General features: G+C 39.1%; 1 protein-coding gene across 8 annotated transcripts in view; it reads left to right on the plus strand.

The window, feature by feature from the left end:
• LOC148843012 (uncharacterized) overlaps nt 1-25,526 on the plus strand; it is a 67,129-nt gene that overhangs the window by 38,678 nt on the left and 2,925 nt on the right. For all 8 annotated transcript variants that reach the window (XM_088959652.1, XM_088959644.1, XM_088959648.1 and 5 more), the window contains one exon: nt 25,102-25,222. In XM_088959652.1, coding sequence (XP_088815778.1) covers nt 25,102-25,222 — 121 coding nt within the window. The remainder of the gene's footprint in view (nt 1-25,101; nt 25,223-25,526) is intronic.

Genomic DNA, 25,526 nt, shown 5'->3' on the forward strand with positions numbered 1-25,526 from the left:
CAGCTCAGCATTATCCATTTAATTCATAACAAAATAATTTTATTGGAAAAGATATGGGAAATAATACAAGGAAAGGCCAAACACTTTCCAGCAATTGAAATGCAAAGGACTACAATTGAACATGATCCCCTTGATATAAATATCCTTTTATACCACAGCCTTTCAGCAGCAAATCCATTAAGGCTGTGTTTGGTTTGAACCAGGTTTCTGTACCTTTCCCTTCTTTCCCTACCTTATCTTTCAAACCAAACACAGCCTAAGGTTCTAATGCTGGTAGATCAGGAATTCAAGGGAATGAGATGATCACTCGGACAAAACTTTAGCTTCTCTAATCAAATGAAAGATATTTTATGAGATAGTACTAAAAGAATGCTTTGACCCAATGGCAACCTTCTAATCTCCTTGAATAATCACACTAACCCAAGTTATAAGAAAACAATGATAGACCATACTGCTCTACCAAATTAGAGGCCTCTTCAATATAAGATTCTCCTTGCCTACCAGGTTCAAAAAGGCATTTTTAGTAAATAAAATAGAAATTTCATAACAAATAAAGAAAAGGAATACTAGCACCCACTTTCAATATGAAATACATCAAAACAAGACTAAGTTTCTCATACTACAAATTCAACTCAAAACATCAAGAGAAAGTTCAAGAGTATCCCAAGAGTTGAAGCCAAAAGTGGATTTATGTATACCTGAAAAATTTAGGGGAACCAAGAGCAATCCACAATCATGTTTCCAAGATCAGCACATAAACTATGAATATTTTCTTTCCTTGAATGGTCTTCTATCCTTTCTCTCCATAAGCTCCAACACATTGCAAACAAGATACAGCTCTAGAAAATTTGTCTTCTCCCTTGAATATTTGGCTAGTAAGAGAAAATTTCATCTAGGTCGATGTACTCAAAAGAAAGAAATGAAAAGAAGAATTTCCATAGAAAAGCCACCACACTACAAGAAATTAATAGGCTTCTCATGTCTTAATCACAATTCTTAATTTGTTATACATGTAACAAAAACCTATCATTCCAAGACCTCTATTCAAATGATCAATCATGAGAATGTTGTCTAAAGCAACTAAGCCAAGAAAAAGCTTCAAACTTGGGGGAATGGGATTGCCCCAAATCCCATAAATATCACAAATGTCCATTTTTTGATGAGTAAAGATAGTTTTATTACTTCAAAAGATAATGGAGAACTCATACAACAGCCCGTGAAGAGGCACGAGCTGCAGCCTCTCTCAACTGATTACATAGAAACTTAAAAGGAATAGACGAGCATTACAGCTGAGCCCAAAATTAGACTTCCCTATTTGCCCCTTGCTTAGCTAAGCCATCAGCCAAAGCATTTGTTGGTCTCCCCACCCATTGTGTACTAAGTACTAACAGAAATATTCCTTGTCAGCCAGTTAAATTTTTTTACTTCATATCTGTAGCACCATAGAGTTTCCTCAGGGTTCTACAACCACTTCACCACCACCTTGGAGTCCCCTTCTATAACAAGCTGTCCTACACCTAATTGATGTTCAAGGTTCAAGGCTGCTAATAGTTCTGCTCTAACTGAATCCCCAAATCCCAAAGGACCTGAATAGAGAAGTACAATATCTCCAGCCTCCCCCCCGCCATTCCGGAGTGCCTTGGATTGCCTTAACTGCTCTCATCAAAATTCAGTTTCATTGAACCTTCATGCGGTGGAATCTATCTTGTAATTGCCTTAGTCTTCCTAGAAGAGCACCTTGCTACTGCTATCCAATTTCTCCATACGTCTGAAAAGGAAAAGTGATGGAAAAGTGTATTCTGTATTCTTTTCTCTTTTTCTTCTTTTTTCTTTCTTTTATGAGGCTCTTAGTGACTCTTGGAAGATAAGTGTGTTTGTCTTCCTCCTGTAAATTTTCTACTGATGATTAATGAAAGTGTTATTGATAAAAAAAAAAAAAAAGTGATGGAAAAGTTCCAGACTCTTTAGCTAGTGGATTTCCTTATTCAACACACAATCCTTCAGATTTTGGCTGCTCCTCTCCTTGTCTTGGAAGATTCTGGCATTCCTTTCTTCCCAAATTGTCCATGGTAAGGCTGCTCTAGCATATATCTCCACATGAATCTCCCTCTTTTTTGGGCGAACAGAAGGTAGAAGGGTTAAAGATCATGCACACTTCTGCTGGCATATTCCACCTGCACCGAAACAATGAAAAAAGCCAACCCCACAATTCTACAAAAAAAGGACAAGACATTAGTAGGTGACAGTCCTCCCCATGATCCCTATAGAGAGTACACTAGTTGGGTGAAATACAAAGGAAAGTCTTCTCTTTTGTGGGTTATCTAATGTGTTCACTTTCCCATGATACACTTCCCAGCAAAAAGCCATTATCATTGGGGAACTGGCCTACACCAAATTTTTTTTGAAGGCAAAACCCATTGAGAGGAAAACTGACAAAGGGACTTAAAAAAAGAGGCACAAGAGAAGGTCCCTTTGGACCGGGCAACCCAAATCCTACTGACTAGCTTAAACAGATCCAAACAGACTTGATTTAGCAGACAATTCAAATTAGAGAGAATTAATCTTCTCATCCCTTAACCCCCTATGAAATCCAAAGTCCCAATTTGGAGCCAAAGGGGCTCCCTCAAGTGTGATAAAGTTTGAGATGCCTCATTTTTATACAAAGAAATGGAGAAAAGTGAAGGGAGGAGGTCATTCAAAGGAGTATTTCCGACCCAAATATCCTCCCAGAACAAACATCATACTTGAAAAACTTGATAAATTGAGGAAGAACACTGTGAATGGTTTTCCAAGGTGTTGTCAAAGTAGCCTGCCTGGGCATACTAGCATCCCACTCATTCTCTGAGCTGCCATGAATGCTTCCCACCACTTCATGCCATAATCTCTCTCTCTCTCCAAAGGCCACTGCCACAACCACTTACCCTACAATGATAGATTTTTCTATATCACCTTACCTAGACCCAACCCTCCTTCCTCTTTGCTTCTACATACAACTTCCAACTTTACCAAATGGTCCTTCTTTCCTTGTCCCTGTTCCCAAAGGAAATTTCTCATTAATTTTTCCAATTTCTTCTCCTAAAGACAGAAAGAAAGTGGGTACGTTTGCCAAAGTAGTCCCTAAGGAGATGTAGTTCTTCTTCCACGATGCTAATCCCTTCTCAAACTTCTCAATCATTGGAGTCCAAAACCTACTATCCTTAGGGTTTGCCCCTAATGGAAGCCCTACGTAGGACAACGACCAAGAAGAAATGGAGCACTCAAGACAAGCTGCAATAGCCTCGACCTCCCTATCCTCCAAATTGATGTCTACTATACAACTTTTTTCCATATTTATTTTCAAATTGGAGATTCTTTCAAATCCTCTAATCACCTCTTTTAACTTTGCTACTTTCTCACTAGCACCCCCATCACAGAAAATCATCAAGTTATCTCTGCAAACTGAAGATGGGTGACTAGGATCCGATTTCTACCCATCCTTTACCCCCTTATAAGATCTTCCCTATTGGCCTTAGTGATGGTTCTATTGAAAACATCAGTTACTAGGATAAAAAGGAAAGATGGAACCGTGAAAGTGGGTCCCCTTGCCTAACTCCCCTACAAATTGGAAAGAAGTCTTTCACTACTCCATTCACCAATATTGAGTAATGACAGGTACTAATACACCCAAGTATTCAGCTACACCACCTCTGTCCAAACCCGCACTTCCTCAACACCTCTAAAAGAAATTGCCAATCCACCAAATCGTAGGCCTTCTCAAGATCCAATTTACAAACAAAACCTCCTCTAGACATTCATTGGCAATCAAGATTTGAGCCAAAAAAGTAGCATTAATTTCGTGGCTTACTATGTGTTTTTCTGCAAATTTTTTGGAAACATCACACAAATCATCTTTTATTATTTCCCAACAATCTTTATAGAAAGCCATTGTGAACCCATCAGGGTCTGGAGCCTTATCTCTGTTCATTAAAAACACTGCTTGTTTAATTTCTTCTTCCCCAAAATTCCTTTCTTACCACCTAGCCTTTTCCTTGGTCACCCTTGACCAATCCACCCCTTCCATCACTAATCTCTCATTCAAAGGTTTTCTAAAATTGGATTTGAAGTGGTCCACTAATCTCCATTTGATTCCTTATAATTGCATCATAATAATGACTTTATTGTTTTTTTTTTGTAAACAGGTAAAGTATGATATCATTAAAGAAAAGAGATAAGCATCTATAGCAGACACAGGGATTTACAAGCACTGCCCATGCAGTCCTATACCCCCCAGCCCTGTTTTACAAAAAGATTATCATATAAAAAAAGAGTTAAAATTTCCATCCTTAACCAACTTGTTTACAGAGAGCCAAGAACACATTTTGCCCACAATTTTCTGGAAAACTGAATCAGTAGAGCTACTCTTATTCTTGAATATTCTTGTGTTTCTCTCTTGTCAAATGCACCAAAAGGTTGCTGCTGGAGCCAAGTTCCATGCCAAATTTCCCCTCTTGGATAGTCCTCCTATACTCCAGCATTGTACAAACTCCATTACTGATTCTGGGCAGCAACTTTTTACCTCGAACGGCTTCTAAATTTTGGACCAGACCTCGGCAAAAAATCTGCAATGTAGTAGTAGATGATTCACAGATTCCTCTTGTTCTTCACAAAGGACACATGGAAGCCAATTGCATACCCTTCTTTACCAAGTTATCCCTCGTGAGGATTAAAAAAAAAAGCTACCTTTGTAGGCACATTCTTACACCAAACAATCTTGACTGGGATTCTCTGCTCCTCTGGACCTGGAAATTCAATTAAAGAAGGATTTAACTGAAATTTTTCCAGATTTATCCCACTCCCACATTCTCTTATCATTCCTTCTGATGTCCACTTGGGTGATGTACAGCTTCTGCAACATTTCTGCCATTGACTCTACTTCCCAGTTGTTCACATTTCTTCTAAACTGGGAACCCATGCCTTTCCGTTTTGCACCTGCATATTTTCTGCCACAGTGGCTTCTTTGTTTGCTGCCACCTCTCATAAAGGGTGGCAAAGATCTCTTCAAGAGGTCTGTTTTCACACCACACATCCTCCCGGAATTTTACCCCAAGTCCATCCCCAGTTTTAAATCTTACTGCTTTTGAAAAAAGATCATGGGCCTTTTCAACTCCCTTCCACACTGAGCATCCATAGTTTTGATTTGATATTCCTGGTTCCCAACTTGAATTTCTAAAACCAAACTTATCTGCTACCATCCTTCTCCACAGTCCCCCTGACTGTTACCAAATCTCCAAAACCATTTGCCCAGAAGGGCAATATTGATGTCTCTCACCCTGCCTGCTGTTGGATTTACACACCTTATTCCAACTAACCAGGTATTTTTTTTCTTCTCCTCCCACCTCCATACAACACCCATTGCTGCACTTTTTCCACCACCTTGTATTATTTTCTGAAGGAGAGAACTGTTCATCTTCAATTTTTCTAACCAAAGAAATGGATTCCCTCAAGCTGTCCACCACAAAAGATTCCTTTTCTGCGGGATGGGAGAAGAGAGAGGAGGCAGCCGCTTTCTCCAGAAACCTCCAAAACAGGCAGGACTTGAACCGCTCCCTTCAGAAAACTCCAAGGAACCCTAAAAAATTAGGGCGCCACTTCCTAGGTCAAAAATGAAGATTCCAACAGAAACAACTCTTCCCCTTACTCTAGTTTTTCCTGATTTTAATGGGAAACCCTAGACCAGCTACAGGGCAAAACAGATCCACCAAAAAAACCCAAGAACTAGGCTTACCTGAGATCTTCGATCAGCCTCTTAAATCACCATGCAGTCGGTCAATCTTGGGCTGCATGATAGAACAGCTCAAGGAGCCTTCGGCCTGCTCTGATACCAAGTAGAAATCATTGATTACAGTTTTAGATAAATTTCTTGTGAAGAGAAAGAAAATGGTGAAGAGTTTCAGCAGTAGAGAAATAAAGAGGAGAAGAAAAAGGAGTGGGATGTCAACCAGAATTGAATTAGTTCTGGCCACCAACCCCTCTTTGTATTATATACTCAACTTAAAAGAGTAAGAGATTACAAGAATGCCCTTAGTAGGGCGGCTACTTAAGTAAACAGTCACAACTTAAAAAACATAAACTAATGGGCCTAAAGCCCAACAACTTCCTAACTTAACAACTTAAAAATAAGAATAAATAACTGGGCCCAATAACTAGAAATCGGCCCAACTCAACAGAATTTAACAGAGAGACATGCCTCTTAATAAAGTGCAATATTTTTTGTTGAATTGAGTTGATAACTTACTATAATAACCTTTGCACTTGTATTGTATATGTACTAATCGAATGAGGGGATTTATTTCAAGTTACAAATTGCATCAATAAGAAAATGGCCATTTACCCATTACCAATGATGGTCCCTGCTTTCCTGGGTGTTGGGAGGGGTAGACTGGATACAGACCTATCCTTTGGCATTTATAGCACAAAATGGTTGCTCTCCTAATTGAGCCATTGTTCTCACATTTGTCAGCTTGAGATTTTACTATTCCACACAAGCCTCAGCCCGTAAGTTACAAATGATATTTACACATTAGTTATTTCAGATAATTACTGATAAATATTTGCAAGTTTGACTTCATATGAGTGATAAGAGTATTGCTTGGTGCAATGGTAAAATATCAGGCTGACAAGTGTGAGAATGTGGGTTAAGAGTGACCACTTTGTGCAAAAAAATGCCAGAGGTTAGATTCATATCCAGTCAACTACTCTCAACACCCTGGATAGCTGGAGCCATCATTTGGTAATGGCCTTCATATCAGTTATCGGTTCCTTTTTTTCTTTCTTTTTTTGAAACTGTAAAGTAAGGAATTGTATTCAGGAAACTTGGAAGAGTACCTGGTAAGGAATTGTTTTCAGGAAACTTAGAAGAGTACATCAAGATACACCTGGTAAGGAATTGTTTTCAGAAAACTTAACAGAGTACATCAAGATACCGGCAAAACAAAAATGCTATAGAGCTGTCAAAAATCTGTATACAATGTGCCATTAAAATTTACAAAAAGATTGTTGAACTCAAAAAAAGAACTATGCTTTTTTCTTTAAAAAGTTAGTGATTGGCCAGCCAAGAGAAGAACGTTCCCACTATCCTTTTCACACTTCCTCCTCTGTGCTATCTAAAAGTTCACAAAATAAATAAATACAAGAGATTGTAGTCTTGGGCATTTCACTTGCATTCGTCAAACAAATGTTTCATTCAAACTAAGAAAAAAAACTGTAAGTTAATATCATATGGAAAAAGGTATAGTGGATATTTCACATGTTTGATTTGTTTATAGAAACTATATTTTTAAGTAACTGAAGTGACCCAAAACATCATAGTACCACTTCGCAAGGTATATTTAAATGTTTTGAAATAATTTCTGGCTAAAGTATTGATAAAACAAATTCTGGCTCAAGTAATCCTTGGTAAATCATTCTGGTGCTTTTCTTGGGAACCCCCTATACTCTTCAGAAAAAGATAATCCATAAGCAAAATAGCAAGGTCCATGGGAATTGGAAAGTCTTGAGTCTAAATACAACCCTCCATTATTTTCTGCCTCTTGTTATATAATCAAGTTTTGAGGTGACCGCTTGCTGAAAGCAGTGTTCTCTCATTCTCCCTTTACTTTACTACTAACTTTTCCTTACTCTGGCAATCATGCCTTTCTATGAACTTCGGTTTTCATAGAGGTAATAGAAGGAGAATATTCTAATCTTCCAACTTGGAAACTTGAAGATCTTTGATTCTTCTGCTTATCCAAAAAAGGGGAAAGATCTTTGTTTCTGTTGCAATTCTTGGCCTATTGGTCAAAGGGTGCCTGGAGCTTCGAGGCCTTTTTGTCCTTGATGTTATTTTCATTGCATGGTGTACTAGTGTTGTAGGACCTCTTAAGTTACTCAGTCAAGACTATATGGAATTCCAACAGTTCTTCCTAAAATTAGAGTGTTTGGATGGGAAGCACATGAGAACATTGTCATTATGTATACGTTTTGAAGGAAGAAATTCTTTGAAAAACATAACTAATGGGAAGTTTGTTGACTATCTTTTCATTTATTAACAGCCAAACAGAGGAGAAGAGAGGTAGGAGAAGAGAAGAGGAAGAGAGGAGAGGAGAGAAGAGAGGAGAGAGATTTCGAGTCTGCTACAGTGCTGGCTGCACCAGCTTATATTGATATATATATAGGGCGACCATAATAGAAGGGAAAGGATCCTTATGCCCATACTTAAGTTATAGCATAAAAAACAAAAGAAAAAAACTGCTTTAATTTGTCCAAATGGACCCTAACTCAGCAGAATACAAACATAATAAATAAAGCTAACATTCCAACACTTCCTCTCAAGTTGGGACATGGAGGTCAATCATGCCCAACTTGTCACACAAATTATTATGCCGCACGTGTTGAAGGCCCTTGGTGAAGATGTTTGCAAGTTGTTCCTCTAAACTAACATAAGGAGTGCACACTTCTTCGCTCACAAGTTTTTCTCTAATAAAATGCTTGTCCACTTCAATATGTTTTGTTCAATCATGGAGGACTGGGTTAGCAGCAATGTTGATAGTAGCCTTGTTGTCACAGTAGAGTGACATAGGTTTGTTAACTGCAAAGCCCAACTCTCCTAACAAATTTTTTATCCACATCATTTCAGCAACTCCATGAGACATGGCTCTGTATTCTGCCTCAGCACTGGATCTAACCACCACACTTTGCTTCGTACTTCTCTAGGTGATTAGGTTTCCTCCCACGAAGGTACAATACCCACTGGTAGATTTCCTGTCATCGATTGCCCCTGCCCAATCAGCATCTGTATACACATCCACTTTCAAATGCCCATGTTTTTGGAAAAGCAAACCAGCTCCTAGGAACTTCTTGAGGTATCTAAAGATTCTTTCTGCAACTTCAAAGTGTATTGTCTTAGGATTATGCATGAACTGACTAAGAACACCCACTACATAGGCAATATCAGGTCTGGTCATAAACAAATATGAGTCTCCCTACAAGTCTCTAGAACTTCTTTACATCTTTCAAACACTCCCCCTGACTGTTTCTTAGTTGATGGTTGGGTTCAATGGGTGAATCAATTGGTTTCACTCCCAACTTGCCTATATCCTCTAATAGATCTAGTACATATTTTCTATGGCAAATAAAGACGCCCCTTTTTGAGCGGGCAACTTCAACTCCAAGAAAATAATGTAAGGGGCCTAGATCTTTCACCTCAAATTCAATGGCTAGGAATTTCTTCAGCTTCTGTATTTCAGTCTTCCAGTCTCCTGTGATTACTATGTCATCAACATAGACAATTAAAGCTGCAATTTTCTCTTCACCTTTTTTTCACAAATAAAGTATGATCTGGTTGACATTGTTTGAATTCCATCTGTTGCATTGTTGAATGAAACCTACTAAACCAGGCCCGAGGTGATTGCTTCAACCCATATAAAGATTTTTTTTTTAACTTGCACACCTTCTACTCATTACCTTTGGCACAGAAACCTAGAGGTTGAGTCATGTAAACCTCTTCCTCCAAGTAACCATTCAAGAATGCGTTCTTGATATCCAACTGATGAAGTTCCCAATCAAGGTTAGCTGCTAGTGAGAGGAGGATTCTAATTGAATTCATCTTGGCTACTGGAGCAAAGGTCTCTGTATAGTCTACTCCATACACTTGTGTAAGCCCTTTGGCCACTAATCTATCTTTGTATCTCTCTATTGAACCATCAGCTCTATGCTTTACTGTGAATACCCACTTGCAACCCATTGGTTCCTTCCCTTTAGGAAGATCCACTAACTCCCAGGTGCCACTTTTGTGTAAGGCATTAATTTATTCCTTCATTGCATCTGTCCATTTAGGTTTGAATAAAGCTTCTGCCACATTCTTAGGAACAGAGGCACTGTCAATAGAGGAAAGGAATGCGTGGTATGAAGGTGAAATATGATCATAGGACACAAAGTGAGAGATAGGATGATTAGTAGTACAAGACCTAACACCCTTTCTCTTAGCAATAGGAACATCAAGATCATTAACAACAGGAGGATCAATGTTATAAGATTTAGGCATATCAATGGGAACAAGTGTACCTGGCTGATGAGTAGGATCTACCTTTGGAGAGTCCGATGATATTGGTTGCATAGTTTCATGTTCCACGACTCTTGAACTCTACTGTCTCTTATGGCAGCGAAGAAAGACCCGAAATGGAGAAGGGTCGGAAAGAGGAGGTAGTTGAACCTGAGTGTGTTTCTCCTCAACCCTACTCTCCCCCTGAGGAGAAACCAAGAGGAAAGGTTGACTCTCAAAGAATGATACATCCATGGAGACATAGTACTTGCGTGAAGCAGGATGATAGCAGTGGTAATCGTTTTGAGATAACGGATAACCAAGAAAAACACGAGTGGCACGGGGATCGAGTTTACCGCAAGTAGGAGACAAGTCATGAACGAAGCAACGACACCCAAAGACACGCATTGGAATGGGGAACAACGGAGTTGTAGGAAACAAGAGTTGATGTGGGGCCTTATACTCTAGTAACTGAGATGGCATGAGGTTGATGATATGTGCAGCACACATAACGGCATCCTTCCAAAAACGTTTCAGAACATTCATATGAAGTAATAAACCACGAGCTACCTCAAGTAGATGATGATTTTTCCTTTCAGCAACACCATTTTGTTGAGGTGTCCTAGCACAAGAGCTTCGATGAAGAGATCCACACGAGGCAAAGAATTCCGTGAGATCACTATAGAAGTACTCTTTTGCATTGTTTGACTGGAAAATGTGAATTTTAGTTTGAAATTGAGTGAAAATCAGTCGTTGAAAGTCTTTTACAATCTTTGGCACTTCATCTCTAGATCGCGTAGGATACACCCAAGTATATCTAGAGTAGTCGTCGATCAAAGTAATGAAATATTTATATCCAGTCTAAGTAGGTAGAGAAATAGGGCCCCAAACATCAAAATAAACAATATGAAAAGGAAATTCAGATCTTTTATTTCTTAAAGGAAAGGAATTTCTACAATATTTGCTCAATTGACACGTACGACATTGCAATTTACTAACTAACAAAGACAAACAACTCAGGAAACATAAGTTTTAAAGACTCAAATTAAAGGTGACCAAGACGATTATGCCACAAGTAGGCATGTCTCTCACTAGAAGAATTTAAAAACTCTGTAGCCACAATACCAACTTTATTCTCCAACACGTAGAGGCCATCCACCATGCTTCCTCTACCAATCGTCTCCCACGAGGTCAAATCCTGAAACACACACGAAGAAGGAAAGGTCACTGAACAATTCAAGGAATGAGTAATACTACTAATGGAAAGTAAATTGATAGGTAATTTAGGAACATGCAACACATTAGAGAGGGTAAGATCAAGAGGAAGGGAGATGGTTCCTTGACCGGCTACGGTGGAATAAGACCCATCAGTCGGTTTCACCTTATCTCTCCTAGAGAGGAGGTTATATGCCTGAAATAAATTTGACTTACCAGTCATGTGGTTTGAGGCTCCAGAGTCAATTATCCAAGGGGAATCAGATGTATGAGATGACATATGGAGGCAGTGGCAGTGTTTCCTGATGTAGACGCAAAGGAGGTAGAAGGAGTAGGGCTAGAATCCATCTGGCGAAGTGCCCTACCATATAATTCCAAGTGGTCACAAAAGGAGTTGATGATCTCTTTCTTGGGGTCAGAACCAGAGTGTCGCTCTTGGGTACCATGGGGCTAGTCTCTTGAGATGCCACATTTGCTGAGTTATATTTCTTCTGACTTTGCTAGGTTGGCTTCTTACTTGGATCAGACTTCTTACTCAATTCCTGATCCCATTTCGGCTTGCCATGAAGATCCCAACATGTGTCTCTAGTGTGCCTAGACTTTTGACAGTGAGTGCACCAAAGTTTGTCTTTGTCATCCACTCTCTTCTGTGAATCTCCCTTTTTAAAAGAACCTCCAACATTTGAACTTGTACCCCCTTGGACAGCTAGTCCAATCAGTTCTCCTTTTGTACAATTCATCACACTTCTGCTCTCTTCAGACTGAACTAAGGCATAAACTTCTTGGACTGAAGGTAGGCTCTTACTTCCTAAGATTTGTACCCTCATGGATTCATATGTAGGATTCAACCCCAAAAGAAAGGCAAATACCCATTGCTGGGAAACAAGTGGTTTGTAGGCCTTTGCATCCTCATCGCACTTCCAATTCACATTTTGATAATGATCTAGTTCCTTCGAAATTGATGTCAAGTTTGAATAGTACATCGAGAGACTCCTCTCCCCTTGCTTGCAAGTAGAGGATTCTGCTTGTAATTGATATATCTTTGCATAGTATCTCTGTTTTGAATAGGTAGATTTTGCTTGTTCCCATATTTCACAAGCTGTTTCAGCCCACATAAAGGTCTTCCTTACTTGTGGCAGCATGGAAACCAAGAGCCATGACATCACCATGCTATTTTCTTGGTCCCATCTGTTATGTTCAGCACTACCAATCTTTGGTTCCTTGATTTTACCATTAATATACTCAATTTTTCTTCTAGCAGTGATATAAAGTTTAATTCCCCTAGACCATTCAAGATAGTTCAGTCCATCAAAGGGGATTACAGCCTCTGCTATTTTGACCTCCTATCACCAAACAAACAGTCCTAGAAACACCAAGGATGAAGCCCACATGCACACACTGCAATCTGGACACAATCTGATCACAAACCAGCCTAGATTGTCCAAAAAAGGCAAGATTTTAGAGTGATCTCAGAACTGATCTGACCTAGCAATCGCACTCCACCAACTTCTAGACACCCCAAACACATCGACTGCTAGGAGGAGTCATAAACCAATATGGTTACACCACAAGGGTTAAAAGATCAGGTCATTCACGACCTACAGATCTGAATTCTCAGACATGGGATCACACGATCCATAAAAAAAGAGGTTCGAACCTCACAGCTTCTCAAAAAACATTCAGCAGTCTGGAGTCATATAGTTTCTTCTTGGTACACGACCAAGGAAAGGAAAAAAAAAAGCACTAAAAAAATCTTTACCAGTCGTAGGTCTGCACTTTTTTTATCTCAATTGAAGAAGACAGCAGGTTGAAGCTTGTTCGATCTGCTCACAGGCCTAGCAGAACCGCTTTGGTACCATATTAACAGCCGAACAGAGGAGAAGAAAGGTAGGAGAAGAGAAGAGGAAGAGAGGAGAGAAGAGAGAAGAGAGAAGAGAGGAGAGAAGAGAGAGATTTGGAGTTTGCTGGTGGTGCCAGCTTATATTAATATATATAGGGCGACCATAATTACAAGGGAAAGGACCCTTATGCCCCTACTTAAGTTACAACATAAACAACAAAAGAAAAAACTGCTTTAATTTGTCCAAACGAACCCTAACTCAGCAGAATACAAACATAATAAATAAAGCTAACATTCCAACATCAGTCATTGTGCTGCATTCCAGATTTTGAGTGATTTTTTCTTTTTTTTTTGGTAATTGAAATATTAATTCATTAATCAGAAGATAAAACTGTTACAAGCATCCTTGAGGGAGGTGCAAGGTGCAGCCTCATTCTTGATAAAGGCTAAAACCAGCCTAAAAAGAAAAAAGAAATACAGAATATAGAAATTACAAAACAGCCCAAAATAAGTTATCCCTGTCAACCCCTTGTGTAACAAGACTGTTATCAGGCCTGTATTTAATTAAATAAATAAAAAGAAGGCTTTTGGTATGAGCCTAGAAGGAGAAGAAATGGAGAAGAAGAGGAGAAGAAAGGTTGAATAGAATAGGGCTACACAGTTTCTATCGAAGAAGAGAACTGCCGCCCATAATGTTTAATTCATAATAAAAGGTAAGATTACACTATTACCCCTGTATACAAATGCTTGAGAATAGAGACAAAAAGCACTGATTTAAAGAAGGGAAAATACTAGTATAACCCTAAAACAAAGTTGTATTTTAACACTCCCCCTCAAGTTGGAGCATATATATCATACAACTCCAACTTGTTACAAATGTATTTCATTTGAGCACCACTCAAGCCTTTGGTAAACAAATCAGCTAGTTGATCTTCAAACTTCACGTATGGGGTAATGATTTCTCCACTGACCACCTTTCTAACAAAGTGGCAATCCACCTCTATGTGTTTGATCCTCTCATGATACACTCGATTGGAAGAGATATGAATGGAAGCCCGGTTGTCACAAAATAGCTTCATGGGGGTTGTGACTGATATTCCCATCTCTTGTAACAATTGTCTCAACCACACCAACTCACATGTAGTGTGGGCCATGGCTCTGTATTCGGCCTCATCACTACTCCTAGCCACCACATTTTGCTTATTTGTTTTCCAAGTAACCAAATTCCTTGCCAAAAAGTGCAGTAACTAGTTGTTGATTTCCTGTCAGTAACTAACCCTACCCAATCAGCATCTGTGTATCCTTCCAAGGAAAGTTCTCCATTTTTCTTATGCAACAACCCTTTACTTGGAGCCCCCTTCAAATAGCGTAGAACTCTAACAATACCTTCCCAATGGGTTGTCCTTGGGTTCTGCATGAATTGGCTCAATAATCCAACAATGAAGGAGGGGATCTTTTGGAGAGGAAGATAGGGAGCTAAGATGGAGTGTGAAGAGGCAGATGGAAGACCTCTTGTTTCAGGAGGAAATTAGCTGGAGACAGAAATCCAAATGTAAATGGTTAAAGGAGGGAGATAGAAACACGAGGTTTTTCCATTCTATGGCAAATTGTAGGAGAAGGAATAATTTCATTTCAAAATTGGAAGTTGAAGGTGCAGTCATTTCCCATCAGTCAGAAATAGCAGAGGCCTTTGTAAATCATTTTAAAGTTATTTTTAGAAGGCTGGTAAATGAGAGGGTTTGGATGGAAGGGCTGGATTTGCCTTCTCTAAGTGGATTGGACAGGGAGGGATTAGAAAATAATTTTGATCTAGAGGAGATAAAGGAAGTAGTGTTCTCGATGGATAGGACAAAAGCTCCAGGCCCAGTTGGGTTCACAATTTATCAGGATTTTGGGATATTGTGAAGTAGGATATTGTGCGAGTCTTTGAAGAGTTTCACAGAAGGGGAGTAATTAATCGGGGTCTAAACTCCACTTTTATTGCTTTGATCCCAAAGAAGAAAGAGGCTTTACAACCAAAGGATTTTAGACCTATCAATTTGGTGAATAGTCTGTACAAGATAATTGCAAAAGTGTTGTCTCTAAGGATAAAAAAAAGTTCTTCCCACCATTATTGCACCCAATCAATGAGCTTTTGTGAAGGGGAGGCAGATCACTGGTCAAATTTTGATTGCAAATAAGAGTCTGGGAAGTTTTAGGAAATCCAAGAAGAAGGGTGTGGTTTGCAAATTAGACTTAGAGAAGGCTTATGACCTAGTTGATTGGTCCTTCTTGGTGGAGGTGATGAGAAGCTTTGGCTTTGGAAAAAAATGGTGTAAATGGATTTGGGGTTGTGTTAGGAGCTGCCACTATTCTATCTTGGTGAATGGAACTGTGAGGGATTTCTTTCCTACCTTGAGAGGAATAAGACAAGGAGATCCACTTCTCTTCTTCCTATTCACTTTGATTGCAGATGTTTTAGGGAGACTGATTCATAGAGCTGACTTGAGGAATTTAGTAAAAGGATGGAGAGTAGGAAGGGAGCAAGTACCACTTACACACTTACAGTTTGCAGATGACACAATTATGTTCTGTGAAGGTGGGGACATAAATTGGATAGGGAATTTGAAATTGGCAATACAACTATTTGAGCAGATGTCTAATCTCGAAGTGAACTTTGATAAGAGTTGTATGGTGGGAGTGAATTTGGAGGAGAGGGATGTAAGTGAATATGCAAGTTTGTTAGGGTGTGCAATTTCGGATTGGCCTTTGACTTACTTGGGTCACCCCTTAGGAGATAATCCCATGAATGACAACTTTTGGAACCCGGTTTTGGAAAGATTTGAGAAAAGGCTTGCTTCCTGGAGGAAAAGTTATCTCTCATTAGGGGGGAGAATCACTTTGATTAGGTCTACCCTAGTTAACCTTCTTGTTTACTTTCTGTTGGTGTTTAAGATTCCCACAAAGGTCTCAAATAGGATGGAAAAGTAAATAAGGGATTTCTTGTGGGAACTAGGAGAGGAGAAGAAAGATCACAGGGTGAGTTGGGAGGTGGTAACTAGAAGTAAGAAGCTAGGAGGGCTTGGGATTGGAAATATTAGGAAAAGAAATATGGCATTGTTGGGAAAATGGTTGTGGAGATTTCCAATGGAAAGAGATAAATTATGGATGAAGATAGTGGTTAGCATACATGGGCTAGAAGACAATGATTGGGATCCAGGAATCTTGGCAAGGGCTACAGCTGCTTCTCCTTGAGCCATTCATGATTTGCTTCCAGTTTTCTCCCCTTGGATAAGGTATGATTTGAACTCTGGTAATCTTATAAAATTTTGGGAACAACCTTGGATTGGGGATTCATTCCTGATGGACCAATTTCCCTCTTTGTATGCTTTGTCAAATTTGAAAAATGAACCCATTTCTTCTTTCTTAGTTCCTTCTGAATCTACTTCCAGCTTTGGGTGGAATCTAGGGTTGAGAAGAACAATCAGGGATACAGACATGGGTTGTATTTCGTCTTTGCTAGCCATCCTTGAAAATGTTTTCCTAGACTTGAGTAAGGTTGACTCCAATATTTGGATCCCCTCCTCTTCTGGTTCCTTTTCTTGTGCATCGTTTTTTGAGACTTTGGTCCAACCTCCTGTTCCCTTTGGGTTGTCCTCTGTTAAAGAGATTTGAAGCAAACCCATTCCTCCTCGGGTTGGTAGTTTTTTTTGGGAAACTTTCCTAGAAAGAATAAACACAAATGACTTGCTTCAAAGAAAGAAGCCCAATTTCTGTTTACTTCCCAATAGGTATATTCTTTGCAAAACTGATGGGGAAACGGGTTACCAACTTATGGTTACTTGTCCGGTTACTAAAACTGTTTGGGAGTTGGTTTTCTCCCTTTTTGGATATACTTGGAATCCCCCTGTGAGTGTGCAAAGCTTGTTCCTCTCCTTCGTTCTCAAAATGGCCTAAGAAAAGAGGGAAGGTCATGTGGAGAAGCATTAGGGCGGCAGTGTGTTGGTCCATATAGGAAGAGAGAAACTCACGAATTTTTTCAGACAAGGAAAGAACCATGGAAAACTTAATTGAATTGATACACTTAAGGGTCGCTCATTGGCTGAAATCTATGGAGCTATTCTCAGATTTTTCCATGGTTGACATATTGAGAAAGTGGAAAGAAATAGCTACCTCTGCCCAATGTAAGAGGACCTCTAGACCTTCTTGGTCCCCCCTCCTTTTGGATTCATAAAACTGAATTTTGATGGTAGTAGCTTAAGGAATCCTGGGCCTTCTGGGATTGGGGGAGTGTTCAGGAATGAGGCTGGGATTATTAATGCTATTTTCTCAGGCTCAATTGGAGAGGGTGACTCTCTTAGGGCTGAGATTCTAGCTGTTTTGGAAGGAATCCAAAGAGCAAGAGAAGTAAACATTTGATGCTTGGTTATTGAAGGGGACTCGGAGGTGGTGATTAGGTGGTTGAAGGAAGACAACAATGGTTTGTGGAGCTACAACAATGAAAAGAAAAAATTTAAATAGCTGAGTAGGGATATTGAGGTGAAGTACAGTTGGGTGAAGAGAAGCGCTAACTTAATGGCTGATGGGTTAGCAAAGCAAGGGGTGCTTAAGGAATCTATGTTTTGGGCTAATTTTTAGATTTCTTCTTTGTTCCTTGTTGTGGGGGAGTTAAGACAGTTTACCTCCCCTTTCTTGTACTTAAAGTTTTATAAATTTATTATTTAATAAAGTATTTTGTTACTGATAAAAAAAAAAAGTTAGGTCTTGTAATGGTTAAATAAATCAATTTTCCAACTACTCTCTTGTACTGTCTAGGATCATCTAGGGGCTCCCCCTCACTATTAGACATCTTCACATTCAAATCTATAGGGGTATCCACTGGCTTTGCCCTTAAAAGACCAGTTTCTTCCAATAGGTCAAGCACATACTTCCTTTGTAAGAGAGAGATTCTCAACTTTGACCTTTTTACTTATATGCCCAAAAAACATTTCAAGTGCCCTAAGTCCTTATTTTGGAACTGGTTCTATAAAAACTGTTTGAGATTTTCAATGCCATGCTCATCACTTCCTGTGATAATGATGTCATCAACATAGACTGCTAACGCAATCTTCCAAGAGGTAGTGTCTCTACTGAACACTGAATGATCAACCCTACATCGTGTCATCCCAAACTGTTGTACTACACTACTGAAGGTTGCTCCATATACACCTCCTCCTCTAGATCACTGTGAAGAAATATCCAACTGGAAAAACGACCAATCAAAGTGTGCAGCCAGGGAAATAAGCAACTGAACCGAACCCATTTTAGCTACAGGTGAAAAGTTATCAGTATAATCAACACCATAGGTCTGTGTATACCCTTTGGCTACTAAGCGTGCTTTATATCTCTCCACTACCATCGGCAAAATGCTTAGCAGTGTAAACCCAACGGCAACCAATTGCTTTCTTTCCTAGAGGCAAAGAAGTGAGGTCCTAAGTATGATTAGATTGAAGAGCATGAAATTCCTCATCCATTGCCCTTTTCCATTCTAGAGAGAGAAGTGCATCTTGAAGAGATCTAGGAACAAACATAGGCGATAAAAGGGATAGAAAATTCTGATAGGATGGAGATAAATGGGCAAATGAAACATAACGAGATATAGGATGTTCAGTATAAGCACGTTACCTTTGTGAAGTGCAATGGGAAGATCAAAATGAGATGGATCCGTTGACGGAGGAGCCGCTGATGGTGGAGATAGAGCTGGAGAAGACTGAAACACAATACTACGAGGGCCATGAGCATACACTCGATGGATCGGTGGTCGCATTGACTCTTGAGCAACAAGAGTAGGCACAAACACCTCCTCCACTGGTAAGGGAAGAGGAGGTGGGGATAGAATATCAAGAGAAGTAGGTTTAGTTAAGGAAAAAAAAGGAACATTTTCAAAGAAAGTCACATCAGGAATAACAAAGGAGTGCCGAAGGGAAGGACTGTAGCACTTATATCCTTTCTAGGTTTGAGAGTACCCTAGAAAGACACATTTAAGAGCACGAGTGTCCAACTTATCCAACACCTGCCCCAAGCGATGGACAAAACAAACGCAACCAAAGACACGCGGAGGCAAAGGAAATAGAGATTGAGAAGGAAAGGCAATAGAAAAAGGAGAGGAGCCACTTAACACGGAAGATGACATACGATTAATGAGAAAGCAACAAGTAAGAATAGCATCACTCCAATATTTTTTTGGAACTGACATTTGAATCAAAAGTGCTCAAGTAGTGTTAAGTAAATGTCTATTCTTCCGCTCAACTACTCCATTTTGTTGCGGAGTAGAGGAGCATGATGATTGATGTATTATGCCATGAGATTCAAAGAACATATGAAATGGGTGTTGAAAATATTTTTTTGCATTGTTAGACCGAAAGTATTTAATGGAGATACCAAATTGATTCTTAATCTCAACATAAAAGGAGAGAAATATATCAAACACCTCTGTACGAGATTTCATTAAATAAATTCAAGTCATTCTTGAAAAATCATCAACAAAGGAAATAAAATATTTGAAACCATTGTAAGATTCAATTGGATAAGGACCCCAAACATCTGAATGAATAAGTTCAAAAAGACTCGAGACTCTAGTAGGTTCCCTTGGAACAAAAGAGACATAATGATGTTTACTAAGCTGACAAGCTTTACACTATAACTCACGAATAGACACAACCTCTGGAACAAGACTCTTGAGAGCTGGAAGAGAAGGGTGACCCATCCGATAGTGCCACTGCAATGGTGTAACAGAGGAATGAAGAGTTTTTTGTGACCCACCACCATCAAGATAATACAATCCTCCAGCTTCATGCCCACCACCAATCGTCTTCCCCGTCTTGAGATCCTAAAAAATGCAATAGGACGAAAAGAATGAGATGGAGCAATTCAAAGATTTTGTCAACTTACTAACAAACATAAGACTAAAGGGAAATTTAGGAACATATAGGACTGGCGGTAAGTAAAATCAGAATGTAAAGAAACATCACCGGTACTAGAAACACGGGATGTAGTACCATCAGCCAGAGTAACCGATTGGGCGATAAAGGGAGGGGATAAAGATGCAAGGAGGTCTGAGGACCCAGTCATGTGATCTGAGGCCCTAGAATCAATAATCCATGGTTTAAAGGAAGAAACAAGACATGTTGTACTTGACTTTGCAAGAGTTGCAGTATTATCGAAAGAAGAAGACAAACGAAGTTTTTCATACTCTTCTCGGGTGATGGAAACCATTTCCTTCTCCTTCCCAGCACCTAAAGCAGTGGAGTCATCTCTCGTAGTACCATTATCTCCTTCTACAGTAACATGATTGGCCCAAGTAGGTGGGCCATGCAGATCATAACAGTAGTTCACAGTGTGTCCTTCCCGTCCACAATAGCTGTATTCTTTGATCATTCCTCGACTAGCAATATTGACACCACGACCTCTAAAATTCCCATCTCTACCACCATTGTGACCTCCTCTCACATCACAATTACCACCTTTGGGAGAGCTACTTCTACCACGTGAGCCACCTCTACCACCTCTGGTTGCGGCTAGGGATGACTTCTCTAATACTGGAGAACTATCTGTATGTGGACTCGAAACCCTTCTTACTCTAGAGAAGACTTCTGATAGTATAGGTATGTCACTGCTACCTAAAATCTGGGCTCGCACTAGTTCAAATTCAGACCTCAATCTGGAAAGAAAACGTGCCACATCCAATTGATCTCTCCGTTGTTTTTGCACTTTAAGATCAATCGAAAGAGGCTTATATGAATCCAATTCATTCCACAAACTCTTCAAGCAAGCATAGTACTCTTCCACACTCCTATCACCTTGCTGTAATTGAAAATACTCCTGATACAATTGATAGATTCTAGTTACATTGTCTTGTCCAGAATACAACTGCTTAGCATGTTCCCAAATTTCTTTTGCAGTGTCAAAGAACATCAGGTTCACACTGATATGAGGTTCCATACTGTACCAAAGACATGTCATAATATGTGCATTCTCCCGGATCCAATCATCATACCCTGCTGCTCCTGGGTCTGGTTTGTTTTCTTTAATAATTTTAACTTTTCTCTTGCTGTCAAATTTACCTCCATCGACTTTGCCCATGGTACGTAGTTGGTACCATTAAGTTTAACCGACGTCATTTGTACAGCCAGAGGTAGCCATCAGTTACTTCTGCAACACTCCCTAGACGAACACCTTCCCGACTCAACAACAGCATTCAACTGACTTAACTATTGTTTTTGAAACTTCAACAGCATAGCCGCAACCCCTAAACCTGGAACATCAGCATAAAAACTTCTTCTACGAGTCAATCAGCTTCCCGATTCCTAGAAAATAACCACCAAACACATCAACCACAGCCAACAATCAGCCGAACTTCACATTCACAGTCCCCTAACTGCTGAGTCGAGGGAGTCTGTCTAAACCACCATCAAACAGTCGACCAACGGTGCAGATTGAGGCATAGAAGCCTCTTAACCTTCTGGGCGATCAGTCCTTTTAGGTTCTTCCCCTTCCTTTCTTCTCGTATTAGCATAAAAACTCAGCCGGACCAGTTGCAGGTGTCCTTCATTGATGCAGTTAGTTAACTTGATCAACCAGGCTCTGATACCATGTTATCAGGCCTGTATTTAATTAAATAAATACAAGAAGGATTCTGGTATGAGCCTAGAAGGAGAAGAGATGGAGAAGAAGAAGAGGAGAAGAAAGGTCGAACAGAATAGGGCTACACAGTTTCTATCGAAGAAGAGAACTGCCACCCAGAATGTTTAATTCATAATAAAAGGTAAAATTACACTATTACCCCTGTATACAAATGCTTGAAAATAGAGACAAAAAAATACTGATTTAAAGAAGGGAAAAGACTAAAATAACCCTAAAACAAAGCTGTATTTTAACAAAGACAATCAGCCATTTTGTTTGCTGACCTACAAACCCAATTTCATCTTATATTTAGGTTTCTTGTTAACCACTTGACTTTATTTATGAGTTCTCTGAAGCACCAGACAAGCAAGTCCAGGTCCATCAATCAAGCCACAACCACCTTAGAGTCACCTTCAATTATTAGATTTTCCACACCAAGTTGACTTGCTAGTTGAATCCCTTCTATGGCTGCTAATAATTCAGCCCTGGTAGAATCTCCACTTTCCACTAGACCTGAGAAAAAAGCTATAGTATTACTATCCCTGTCTCTCATCACCCCTCCAATACCAGATGGTCCAGGGTTACCTTGACTACTGCCATCAAAATTAAGTTTTAGAACCCCATCAGGAGGATGAACCCATTAAGTTTTCCAACCAACACGCCCACAAGCCATCAAAGGTGAAAGATTGGAACAGGATGGTAGTCTTCAACCAATGCATTACTCTTGTCAAAATGCAATCCTTGACTTCTAGCAACCTGCTTTCCTTATTTTGGAAGATCCTGGAATTTCTTTCCTCCCGGATTGTCTACAAAGAATCTGCCCTAATACATTTCTACATTACTTTCCCTCTTTTAGAGGGCCACACAAAAGCTGAGGACTCAAACAACAGCCTTACTTCTTTGGCTGAACCCACCTGCACCCAAAAAGAGCAAAAATCCAATTTCAAATAGAAGTAGCAAAAGGATTCATTAAAAAAAATAGTAGTAGAAAAGGGCACGAAATTAGCAAGTGGTAGCAATCCTCACCATTTGAGTGATTTTCTCACAGCAGTTTGTTTGGGATCTCAGTCTCCCAAAAGGGGCATTTGTAACCTGTTGCATTGTTGGGGTTCAGGTCTATTTCAGTAAGAGCAATAAATTATCCTAGGTATGCATGTATAACATTATGTGGGGCACTTGGAAGGAAATGGATTTTTTGATGGGAAAAATTTGGTACTCTATCTCAGTTGTCAATATGGTCAAGCTGAAAGTTTCCCATTGGTTCTCTCTACATTTTTTTTAATAATCAATTCTCCATATGTTCAACAATATAGACTCTAGTTCAACTTTTAGAGTTAGGGACCAATTTGAGGATGAAATTTACGAGGTCTAAGTTGCCTTTTGATACTAATTAGAATAATGTTAGTTTTGACGGGTGCTGCATTATTAATTCAAGCCAATCGAGCACTTTGGGAAGGATTTAGAAATTACTTTAGGATCATATAGTGCTCTCTAGCCCAATTTGTATTGGAGATTCACACATAGCCATGGGCTGGTGGACTCGGGTTGCCCCATTTGATTGGTTATGATAGGATGTGATAGAAGGTAATTCATCTAATGTCATCTGGTGGATTCCATCATTTGAGCCATGAGGTTTGCGTCTTGGATTTATGGTGTAACATCTTATTGCAATTGGTGCTAAGGTTGGCCAACTCTCTAAAGCAGCAACTTCCCAACAGCTGTTTCTAGAGATGCATATCAGATCAAGTTCATGTAGTAACTTTTATCAAGAGCTTTTCATAAGGTGAAAAATCTTTATCAAGTTATTCCATCGTATGTTTTGTATTTGAGCCCCCTACAAATTCTTTTATTACATTCTTTGTGGAAAATAGAAAGAGGAAAATGAAAAGATGATTAAGTAATACAAGTTGGTAAAGATGATTAGGCTCTTCAGAAAAAGAAAGGTACTATAAGTTGGTTGCCACCCAACATGAGCAAGTGTACTATTATCTTCTAGAGGAGCTAGGACATGTTTACTTTTTACATTTCAACTAGGCAACAACAAAGTGACAATTACTTCATAGTATTTTATTTTATTTTATTTTATTTTTTGTATTACATGGTACACATTATAGGGGGACTCAGGGTCAAGGGTGGGGGGACAAAGCAGGGTGCATGTGAGGTCACTGGCCATTCTACAGAAGAGCCTACTGTTCCATGGTTATTATAAGATACCTAATAAAATTGCAAAAATTAAAGCTAGCCCTCAAATTCAATCCGTCATTTGTGACTTCTTTCTTTCTTGATAAGTATTAAGTAGGATTTTAAATGCTATAATGTGTAGATATGTATATGGACACAGCACAGATACAGAAAACAGGGATATGACTCCATTTCCTAAAATCCCAACACAGATATGGGTGATGAAAACAAAAAGATGGCCTTGTAAGTGCTTAAATTTTCAATTCAACAAAACCTTATCCCCAGTTATATGAGTTTGTCTACATGAATCTTGTTTCACAATTCCACTATCAATGGTCATATCCGTTGTTAGATTGTGGCCCTTCAAATTGTTTCTTACTTTCTCAACCAATTTTCTTTTTGACCTGCCACTACCTCTTCTAGACCCTTAAACTTGCATAAGATCATTTCTTACTGGTGCAGCAGGCAGTGTTCTGTATAACATTCACAAACCATTTTGTCTTCTTTCTCTCATTTGTCCTACTCCTAGATTCCCACAAATACTTAATCTCACTGTTAAATTGTATTCTCAAATGTTTGTCAAATACTACTCCTTGGACATTTACATCCTTGGTGCAAGAAACGGTTAGTCAGATTGAGAGAACCATATTTACAGTGGTGCTTGGTATTGGATATCCCATTAGTGTTGGACATTGACTAGAAAATGAACTATGAATATGAAAGACACAACATACAATGTTATTTTAAGCTTGACCATCTAGCAAAGTAGCACCACATGAATTGCTTCACATTCACATGAAGAGTATACTAATTGTATGACTTCCACAGTTGTTTTTCACTTTATTCTTTGACCTTTTCTAATTGATGATTTGAAATGGCATTTTCTAACTGTTTCCCTAGTAATCTTGCTTCTTAATTTAAGTTACATTTTGTATCCATATGCTTGTTCAGACATGGATTGTGAAATGCAATTTGATGACTTCCATGAAGACTTGATGGCTGTATTTACATTTATAGCAGTTGGCATTGTCAATATTTAAACTGAATGTGATAAAACTTGGCCTGACAAGTCCCACAGTATTTTCTTTCATTTTTTCTATTTCTTACTTTGCTTAAGATTAAAGTAGGAAGAGGTAGTTGACTGCTTTGTAATGCAATATTCATGCAGTGGTGAGAAGATGCCAGAGGTCAACTGGTCTGAATCTGTAGAAGTTAAAGGAAAAGTAAGATTAGAGGCTTTTGAAAAATTTATCCAAGAACTTCCTCGTTCACGCAACCGTGGCTTGATGGTAACATTTCATTCTTTTCTTTGAATTACTAGTTTACTATTAACTTGGCGGTATATAAATTACAAGGCATATTTTTGCTGTGCCTGTTCTTGAGAATGGAAAACAGAGTGACCAGAAGGCTTTATAGTGGACTCTTCTCCTAGGCAACACCAATCAATTAATTTATTTCCTAGATCATGTTAACTAGTAACTCCTTAGAGCTAATCCTCATCATCCCCTCTCTCTGCAGTGTAAATGCATTTCATAGTTACAATTAGGAATTAGGAGTGTCGACGCTGAAATATATGCATGATTATTTATGGGT

This window comes from Nelumbo lutea, chromosome 8, assembly GCF_056320005.1.
Source record: "Nelumbo lutea isolate HS-2025 chromosome 8, American lotus-T2T, whole genome shotgun sequence".
NCBI classification, from domain to species: Eukaryota; Viridiplantae; Streptophyta; class Magnoliopsida; order Proteales; family Nelumbonaceae; genus Nelumbo; species Nelumbo lutea.